Source organism: Lutra lutra, chromosome 12, assembly GCF_902655055.1.
Source record: "Lutra lutra chromosome 12, mLutLut1.2, whole genome shotgun sequence".
NCBI lineage: Eukaryota > Metazoa > Chordata > Mammalia > Carnivora > Mustelidae > Lutra > Lutra lutra.
Window position 1 is genome coordinate 75,624,183 of NC_062289.1, and position 10,996 is coordinate 75,635,178.

Genomic DNA, 10,996 nt, shown 5'->3' on the forward strand with positions numbered 1-10,996 from the left:
CTGTGAACTAAGTCCGTCACATAAGTCCACAGACCCGGGGAGAAAAGGAACAAGTTGGGAAAGGCTTCATTCAGCTTCTCAGGGAGAAGGCCGTGGGACTCACTCCCCAACATGCCTGGGAGGTACAGCCAGGCCCACCAGCACCACAGGCTGTCCCAGGTCCCTGTGTACCCCCCAGCCTGCAACGCCAGAGAACTTTCCAGTAAAAAATAGGCTTCATTTATGGGCACAGTTTCCACCCAGAATTCTAATGTGAACTGTGTCTAATTTATTAAGAGGTACCTGGTAAATGCGGGTTATGCTCTGAAATAACCTACTTTTTTATTATAACAAAGAACCTAGAAACAGAGCTCTCAAAATCACACTACAAAAGGCTGGGAATAGGAATATTTAATGTGTAAAAACTTCAAAGAAAAAAAAGGCTGGGCTTTTGGAGTCTAACAAAAAATATTCTGTTTAAATCTTCTCATATGGCAGTGAGTTCTCTTGTCTCTCATTTTATTATACTGATACTGAATTTATTTGAACAAATCTGTACACAAAACAACTGTGATGCCACAGTCAGATGCCGATTTTCACTTACTAGCAAAACTGCCTTAAAAACAGTCCCCCGGCTTGGAAAGGCTGCGGGCAGAACTGGCTCTTTCAGTCCTTGCTGCTGAAAGTCCTGGTGGAAGTTTTTAGGAAAACACTTGATAGCAGATATCAAGCTGGTCACTGCCTGTCACTGAGTAAGTCAACTTCTGGGAGTATGTCCTGAGAGGATCATCCTAAATTTGGTAAGAGTTTTACACAAAAAGGTGCTCATCGAACAGTTATGCATAAGAACTAAAAAAAAAAAACAAAGGAAACTAACTGTCCCTCAATAAAAATACTAATGGCTATACATTCCCTCCCCATATTAACATTTACGTGGCCACAGACTGTTTAGGGACAGGTCACAACTGCATGGGGAGGAACAGGTCTATGTGGCCATGTTGAGGCAAAGAGTGCATGAAGAGTAAATTTCAAAATTGACAGTGGCAGCAGACGCTGATGGCCCGCCCCCAGGCCCAGGCAAGCACTGTCCTAACCACTTAACCAAACAGCCTCATTTAATCCCCAAAATTACACCACAGGATATGCACGCTGTCACTTCCCTTTCACAGACATAGAAACGGAGGGTCAGGGCTAGTAAGTGCCAAGACACACGGCTGTGAGCAGGAAGTCAGAATTAGAACCCAGCTCTGTGAAGAAAAACAGCACCAAATATGGACTGGACTCCTTTCTTTGCCCACATTCAGGCCCTCCTCCCACACCTTCCACCCCCAGCCTTGGCCAGCTGGTACCCACCTAGTGCCAGACTCCAGAAATCAGACAGAAGCAGGTCCTTCCTATTAAAAGAAAAAGGCATGGTCATTCCCCAACCTTCTCCAGGCTGCCCCCTCGGGGACCCTTCTCCTGACCACGACCTGGATGCAGGGATGGAGTGCTCTCCCACACAGCGCTCCCAGAGCAGCCAGCGCGGCCCTGGAGTGGCCGGAGGAGGATCCACAGTGAGCATGTCCAGAGCAGACCAGTAGGCCGGTGTTGAGAGGACAGAAGGCTTGCCAGAGGACATCCCGATTCCCAAGGACCCCTCTGGGTCTCTTTTGTATCCTCCTCGGTCCACACCATGGCTGAGCACAGACACCGAGCTCCATACAGTTGCTAGATGCACAGAGTGCACCTCTCTGAGCTTTCGTTTCCTGGCCTCTAGAATGTGGGAAAGAACCATCCCTACTGAGCAGGCTTGCAGAAGGGAGCAAATGGGTCAACACAGAGCATCGGGCTTTGCACACAGTGGGGACTCAAATATGTCTTTGTTATTATAAATAATAATTATAAATAATTCCAAGGTGAAAGTGAAAGGAGACACGAATCCAGTGTCTGGGCTTTCTTTGTTCAAGTCAACTGGCTTATGCAAACCTGAAGCAGAACACAGTCAAAAGTGATGTGATCTGAAACAAACTCCATGAACTGTCCGATCGAAAGACATACAGTGGCTGAAAACACAATACCCATCCACGTGCCGTCCACAAAAGACTCACTTTGGACATAAGGACAACATAGACCAAAAGTGAAGGGACAGAAAAGATGTTCTGTGCAAGTGGGAATCAAGACAGAGCTGGAAGAGCTATAATCAGACAAAACAGAATTCAGCGCTGTTTAAAAACATACCACCATTTGTGAGACGCAGCAAAAGTGGTTCTAAGAGGGAAGTTTACAGTGATACAGGCCTGCCTCGAGAAGCAAGAGAATTCACAAATGCATGCCCCATCGTGACACCTTGTGATCTAGAAAAAGAACAAACTAAGCCCAAAGCCAGTAAAAGGAGGGCAATAACAAAGATCAGAACACAAATAAATGAAAGAGGGACAAAAAAAAGAGAAACGATCAGGGTGCCTGTGTGGCTGGCTCAGTTGGTTAAGTGCCTAAGTGCTGTTCTTGGCTCAGGTCATGATCTCAGGGTCTTGAGACAGCACCCGGTGTCAGACTCTGCACTCAATGTGAAGTCAGCTAGGGATTCTCTCTCCCGCTCTGCTTCTCCCACTGTGTGCACGTGCTCTCTCTCTCTCAAATAAATAAATGTAAACACCACCAAAACACACACACACACACACACACACATACAAATTGAAAAAGCTTTAGCTAAACACACCAAGAAAAAAAAAGAGGGGACTTAAAATCAGAAATGATGGAGGAGATGTTATGACACCACAAAAATACAAAGGCACAACGGACTGCTGTGAACAGCACACAGCAACAATTTGGACAAACTCAATCAGCAATATATTTATTTTTATGTTTCAAGTTTTTATTTAAATTCTAGTTAGTTGGGGTGCCTGGGTGGCTCAGGTGGTTGAGCGTCTAACACTTGGTTTCGGCTCAGGGTCATGAGACCTGAGTCAGGGTCCAAGCTCAGCATGGAGTCTGCTTGAGACTCTCTCTCTCCTCCTCTCCCTCTGCCCCTCCTGTTCGTGCTGTCTCTCTCTCTCTCTCATATGAATGAATGAATGAATGAATGAATCCTAGCCAGTTTACATAGGCAGTATAATATTAGTTTCAGGAACAGAATTTAGTGATTCAACACTTATATAAAGCACCCAGTGCTCATCATATCAGCAATTTAAAACCTCCCAAAAAAACAAGTTCCAAGACCAGATTTTTTTTTTTTTAAGATTTTATTTATTTGACAGATCACAAGTAGGCAGAGAGGCAGGAAGAAGGGGGTGGGGTGAAGCAGACTCCCTGCTGAGCAAAGAGCCCAATGCGGGGCTTGATCCCAGAACCCTGAGATCATGACCTGAGCTGAAGGCAGAGGCTTAACCCAACTGAGGCACCCAGGTACCCAAGACCAGATGCTTTTAATGGTGAATTCTACCATTCAGGGAACAAATCATACCAATCCTTCTAAAACTTTTCCAAAAAACAGAAGCGAAATCTTGCAAACTCATTTGCTGAAGCCAACATTACCCTGATACCAAAACCAGACAATGACACCCCAAGAAAAGAAAATTACAGGCCAATATCCCTGACGAACATAGATGCAAAAATGTTCAACAAAATACTAGCAAACCAAATTCACAAATATGCTGAAAGGATCATACACCATGATCAAGTGGGATTTCCAGAAATGCAAAGATGGTTCACACGTGCACATCAATCAAGGTGATACATCATTTTAACAAAATGAAGAACAGCAGTGCCTGGGTGCCTCAGTTGGTTAGGCGCCTGCCTTTGACTCGGGTCATGTCATGATCCTGGGGTTCTGGAATTGGGCCCTGCTTTGGGCTCCCTGCTCAGTAGGGGGCCTGTTTCTCCCTCTCCCACTGTCCCTCCCCCTGGCTCGTGCTGGCTGTCTCTCTCGAATAAATAAAATCTTTTTTAAAAGTTAAAAAAAAAAAAGACAAAATGAAGATTAAAAATCATGTGATCATCTTGAGAGATGCAGAGAAAGATTTTGACAAAATTTAATATCCATTTATGATAAAAATTCTCAACAGAGTTGGTATAGCGGGAATATACTTCAACATAATAAAGGCCACATACGACAAGCCCACAGGTAACATCACATCCAATAGTGAAAAGTTTCAACTATTACTATTTCCTCTAAGAGCCTCTAAGATTAGGAATTTTCCTGATCCTTCCTCGCCACTTTTATTCAACACAGTATTAGAAATCCTAGGCAGAACAGTTATGCAAGAAAAATAAAGAAGTAAAATGGTCACTATTTACAGATGACAAGTATATAAGGAAAACCTTAAAGACTCCACTGAAAAACTGTTGAAACCAATAAATGGATTCAGTAAAGGTACAGGATACAATATCAATACACAAAAATGTGTTGAGTTTCCATACGCTAATAATGAACACCAGAAAAAGAAATTAGGAAGATGATCCCACTTGAAGTTGCACCAAAAATAATAAAATACCCAGGAATAAACTTCAAGTAGGTGAAAGGCTGTATACTATAAGACGTTAAGGAAAGAAACTGAAGACAACATACATAAATGGAAAAACACTCCTTGTTCATGGATTAGAAGAATAGTGTTAAAGTGTCTAAACTTCCCCAAACCATCTACAGATTCAATGCAATTTCTATCAAAATTCTAACTGCATTTTCACAGAAATAGAACAAAGGATCCAAAAATTTACATGACGCCACAAAAGACTCCGAATAGCCAGAGCAATCTAGAGAAAGAAGAAGCATGCTAAAGGCACCACACTTGCTGATTTCAGTCTATTACAAAGCTAGAGTAATCAAAACAATCTAATATTGGCATAGAAACAGACATGCAGCTTACCAGAACAGGAGAGAGAGTCCAGAAGCAAACACACATATCTATGGTTCACTACCTTATGACAAGGAGCCAAGAATATACAAGGGGGAGAGAAGAGTCTCTTTCATCAGCGCTACTGGGAAAAACCAGACAGCCACATGCAAAAGAATGAAACTGCACCACTATCTTACGCCATACACAAAAATTAACTCAAAATGAATTCAAGACCTGAGTATAAGACCTGAAACCATAAAACTCTGAGCAGAAAACACAGGGGAAAAGCTACTTGACATAGGTCTTGGCAGTGACTTTTTAACCTGATACCAAAGGTAAAAACAGCAGCAACAACAAAAAACATGTGGGACTACATCAAACTAAAAAGCTTCTGACCAGCAAGGAAACCATCTGCAAAATCAAAAAGCAACCTACTGTATGGGAAAACATTTGCAAATCATGTATCTGATAAGGGGTTAATAGCCAAAATAGAAAGAACTCATGCAACTCAATAGCAAAAAACAAATAAAAAACCCCCACAAGCAATCTAATTTAAAAATGGGCAGATCCAAATAGACATTTTTCTAAAGAAGACATACAGATGGTCAACCTGAATATGAAAAGATGCTCAACACCATTAATCATCAGGGAAATGCAAATAAAAACCACAATGAGACACCACTTCACACCTGTTAGAATGGCCATTAACAAAAAGCCAAGAAATACAAGCTTTGGTGAAGATGTGGAGAAGAGAAAAACCCTTGTGCACTCTTAGTGGGAGTATAAGTTGGTGTAGCCACTGTGAAAAACAGTACAGAAGATCCTCAAAAAAATTAAAAATAGAACTACCATAGGATCCAGCAATTCCCCTTCTGAGTACCTGAAGGAAATGAAAACACGAACTCAAGAAGATATATTCACCCCTGTGTACACTGCAGGATTATTTACAACAGTGAAAATAAAGAAACAACCTAAATGCCACCAGCAGATGAATGGATAACGAAACTGTGGTCAATACACACAGTGGAATCCTACTCAGCCATAATAAAGGATGAAATCTTTCCATTTGCATTGGTAGATCTTGAAGGCATTATGCTGAGTAAAACAGGCCAGAGAGAAAGACAAATACTAGAAATCACTTACATGTGGAACCTTAAACCAAACAAAACAAAAAACTGAGCTCACAGAACAGATAGGTGACTGCCAGAGGTAGGGGGTTGGAAGTGGGAGAAATGGCTGAAGGGGTCAAAAGGAAAAAGAAAATAAACCCAATTACAGCATCTTTTTTTTTTTAATTAAGTAAGTTGTACCCCCAATGTGGATCAAACTCAGAACCCTGAGATCAAGAGTCACATGCTCCACTAACAGAGCCAGCCAGGAGCCCGGAATTATAGCATCTTCTGATGCTCAGTGTTTTGAGAAAGGCTAAAGTAACATAATCTACAATATTCTGAGGGTTATGTATGTATTTGGTAAATATAAAAAAGAGAGAACACAGACTTCAGTCACACACTCAGGTCTGTATCAGGTTCTAATATTTACTATGATGTTAAGCAAGTGACTTTTTAAAAATTTTATTTATTTATTTGAGAGACAGGGAGCAAGAGAGAGTGATCACAAGCAGGGGGAGGGATAACGGGAGAGGGAGAAGCAGAGGGAGCAGACCCCCCGCTGAGCAGGGAGCCCTACAAGGGGCTCCATCCCAGGACTCTGGGATTATGACTTGAGCCAGAAGGAGATGCTTAACTGAGTGGGCCACCCAGGCGTCCCCACTTAACCTCTTTTGTGCCTGTGTTTCCCAAACTCTGAGGATAATATGAATATTTACTCTTAGCTTTTATTTTTAAACTTTTTTTAAGAATAGTTTTTAAAATTAAGTGAGATAGAGGTCACTTAATGAGACTCTTAATGATAAGAAAACAAATGGTAGATAGAGGGAAGGTGAGAGGGGAATGGACTAGATGGGTGATGGGGATAAGGAAGGCACATGTTATGATGAGCACTGGGTGTTTGTATGTGATGAATCACTCAATTCTCCTGAAACCAATATTGCCCTGTATGTTAACTAACTAGAATTTAAACAAAAATTTGAAAAGAAATAAGAAAAGAAAATCCGAAAGGACAATACAGTTAAAGCAAAGTCTGTATTTACTCAAAAAAACAAAACAAAACAAAACAAAACAAAAACAAACAAACAAACAAACAAACCCATGTATTAAGCGGACCACACAGTTCAAACCCATGTTGGCCAAGGGTCAACTGGAATACTGGAAATCCTAGCCAGACCAATCACACAAGAAAAATAAATAAATAAAAGACATCCAAATTGGAAAGGAAGAAATAAAGGTCACTATTTTCAGATGACATATTACATATAGAAAACCCTAAAGACAACACCAAAAAACTATTAAAATAAATGAATTCAGTAAAGTTGCAGGATAAAAAGTACATAAAAATCTGTTGCATTTTTATACACTGATAAGAAACTATCAGAAAAATAAATTTAAAAAAATCACATTCATAACTGCATCAAAAAACCCAAGATACTTAATGGAGATAAAATTTAACCAAGGAGGTGAAAGCCTATATACTGAAAACTACAAGACATTAAGAAAAGAAACTGAAGATAACACAAGTAAATGGAAAGACATTCCATGCTCATGGATTAGAATAATTCATAACGTTAAACTGTCTATACTACCCAAAGCCATCTAGAGATTCAATGCAATTTCTATCAAAATTCCAATGACCAAAAAAAAAAAAAAATTCCAATGACATTTTTCACTAACATAAGACAGAGAATCTTTAAAGTTTGTATGGGACCACAAAAGACCGAATAGCCAAAGCAATCTTAAGAAAGAACAAAGCTGGAGGCATCATGCCCCCAGATTTCAAACTCTATTACAAAGCTATAGTGATTGCTGGCATACTGGCTTAACGATAGACACGCAGATCACCAGAACAGAAGAGAGCGCTCAGAAGTAAACCCACACATCTATGGTCCAGCATCTCATGACAAAGGAGCCAAGAATATACAAAGGGAAAAGAACAATCTCTTTAATAAACATTGCTGGGATAACCGGGCAGCCACATGCGAAAGAACGAAACCGCACCACGTGTCTTACATTATACACAAAAATTATCTCAAAATGGATTAAAGACTTGAATATAAGACCTGAAACCATAAAACTCTTAGCATAAAACATAAGGGAAAAGCTGCTTGACGTGGGTCCTGGTAATGATTTTTTTGGATCACACTCCAAAAGCCAAGGCAACAAAAGCAAAAATAAATAAGTGAAACTACATCAAACCAAAAAGCTCCTGCCCAGCAAGGAAAATCGCCAAAAAAGAAACAGGCAACCTACCGCCTCTGAGAAAAGATTTGTAAAGCATGTATCTTATAAAAGATTAATATCCAATATATATAAAGAACTCATACAACTCAATTAACAACAAAAAACAATGTGATTAAAAAGTGGGAAGATTACCCAAATGGACATTATCCAGGGAAGACATACAGAGAACCAACAGGTACGTGAAACGATGTTCAACATCATTAATCATCAGGGAAATGCAAATCAAAACAACAATGAGATATCACTTCACACTGGTTAGAAGGGTTAGTATCAAAAAGAGGAGAAATCACAGATGTTAGCAAGGATGCGGAGGAAAGGGAACCCTGGTGCAGGGTTGGTGAGGATGCAAGTAGGTGCAACCACTGTGGAAAACAATATGCAGGCTCCTTGAAAAATTAAAAATAGAACTACCCTATAATCCAGCAATTTCTCTTCTGGCCATTTATCCAAAGAAAACAAAAACACCTATTTGAAAAGATATATGAACCCCCATGTTCATTGCAGCATTATTTATAATAGCTAAGATATGAAGACAACCTACATGTCTATGGAGGGATGAATCGATAAAGAAGATGTGAGGGGCACCTGGGTGGCTCAGTGGGTTAAAGCCTCTGCCTTCGGCTCGGGTCATGATCTCAGGGTCCTGGGATCGAGCCCCGAATCGGGCTCTCTGCTCAGCAGAGAGCCTGCTTCCCTTCCTCTCTCTCTGCCTGCCTCTCTGCCTACTTGTGATCTCTGTCTGTCCAATAAATAAAAATCTTTAAAAAAAAAAAAAAAAAAGAAGATGTGATTTACGAATATAAAGTGAAATACTATTCAGCCATAATAAAGAACAAAATTGGGCGCCTGGGTGGCTCAGTGGGTTAAAGCCTCTGCCTTCGGCTCAGGTCATGGTCTCAGGGTCCTGGGATCAAGCCCCGCATCGGGCTCTCTGCTCAGCGGGGAGCCTGCTTCCCCCACTCTCTGCCTGCCTCTCTGCCTACTTGTGATCTCTGTCTGTCAAATAAATAAATAAAATAAAATAAAAAAGGAGAAAGAACAAAATCTTTCCATTCGCAACAACATGGATGGACCCTGAGGTCATGATACTAAGTGAAATAAGTCAAAGACAAATAGTGTGTGACATCACTTTTATATGGCATCTAAAAAAAACTGAGCTTAAAGATACAGGGGGATGGGTGTTAAATGGGTGCCAGGGATCCAAAGGTACAAACATACAGGGATTAAATAAGTAAGTCACAGGGTGTAATGTATAACATGGCGATTATAGTTAATAACACTGTATTGCAAACTTGGAAGTTGCTAAGAGAGTAATCTTAAAAGTTATCATAAGAAGAAAGTTTTGTAAAACAAAACTGTATTTAAACTGATAAGCCATACGCCATTGTTCAGGGGACTCAGAAAGTACACAGTACTGCAAAAATCTGTGCGGGAGGCTGCCCTCACGTTCCTCACAGAGGCTAAGGGAGAGCTTTGTAAACTGGTGAGTGCATGCACAGAACAGCATGTAAGGTGCTGGGCTCCTCTCTACTTACAGCACTGGGCACTGCATCACACTTTGGGATACAGGAAGAAGCAGGGAGTTACTGGGGATACTGAAGAAGCTGAGGAAGAATAACAATGCAGGGTGTATGGAAAGTGCCTTACAGGTTTTCCAAATCTGTGGGCATGTTCCATTACACAGATATCTTTTAAGTTCCTACAAAGTCACTGCTGCTTTCTACTCAGGCTCAGTCGGCTGGGCAGCCAACTTCTTTAATTCATTGTTAACCTCTGAGTCATCCCTGTCTCTTGACCCTAATTCTGGGGGAGAGGAGAACATAAAATTGGTCTAATTTCTCTCCATTGGGATGGTCCTTCAGCTGCTGATCTGAATAACTAACAAATACTGTTACTTACTGCGTCCTTAAAGGACTGCAAATGAATAAAGACAACAATAATAACAAAAATAGGTAACATTCATTCCTCTGTGTTAGGCACTGTTCTAAGCCATAAGGTGCACAGCAAAGCATGGAGGCATGAGGGATTGGGATAAGCCCTAATAATGGAGAGCTTTGTAGCACCGTTCTGGAGCCGCAGAGACAAGGACTTGAAATCTGGTTCCAAACATTATCTGTGTCTCTAAGACTCAGCCCTCTCAGGATCCTAGCTGACCGAGATACTCAAACTAGTAAAGTGTGTAAAATGCTTAAGCCAGTGGCAGGCACACAACACAGCAGCTCCTCAATTAACTAATGATAATCAAGAAGATGGTAATCACGTTGGTGTTCCTTCCCCAGCGCTAGCAATAATAATAACCATCTAGTATAGTATTAATCCCATACGCTGGTACTACGCTTACCCCGCACCAGGCACCGTGGTTTATGCATTTACTTTCCAAATGGGTTACGTTAACTAATTCACTAAATCGTCAAAACAAGCCTATATAGGTACTGTTTTCAGGTTCGTCTCTCAGATGAAAAAACTGAGACAGAGAGATTACATATCTTGCCCAAGGTCACGGAGATGGAAGTGCAATAAAAGGAACAACAACCTTTACTACAATTCAGTCTGTAATAAGCTGCTCCCTCCATTAAATCCGCACAATAACCCTAAGGGTTTGAGGTTCTGCCCACTTTACAGATGCCGAGACTGAGGCTCGGTCCCAGGGCCCAGCCCGCACTCACCCTGCCTCCCGGATGCGACGAAGCACGACTCCGCAGTCCACCTCAGGCTGGGCCTCCAGGTCCCGCAGGGCCACCTCCCTGCCCCGCTGTCGCCGCTCCGCAGACCGTCTTTTCCTTCGCGGAGCCGCAGCCTGCCAGGGTTCCAACGCCGTGGACGCCATGACCCTCTGACGTCACG

The 10,996-nt window shown here is 41.5% G+C and overlaps 1 protein-coding gene across 1 annotated transcript in view; it reads right to left on the reverse strand.

Moving 5' to 3' along the window:
* Positions 1-10,996, reverse strand: part of SRRD (SRR1 domain containing) — a 15,116-nt gene extending 4,120 nt beyond the window's left edge. The window contains exons 1-2 of the mRNA XM_047696541.1: positions 10,819-10,996; positions 1,333-1,373 (exon numbers count right to left, since the gene is read on the reverse strand). Coding sequence (XP_047552497.1) covers positions 1,333-1,373; positions 10,819-10,979 — 202 coding nt within the window. The 5' untranslated portion in view covers positions 10,980-10,996. The remainder of the gene's footprint in view (positions 1-1,332; positions 1,374-10,818) is intronic.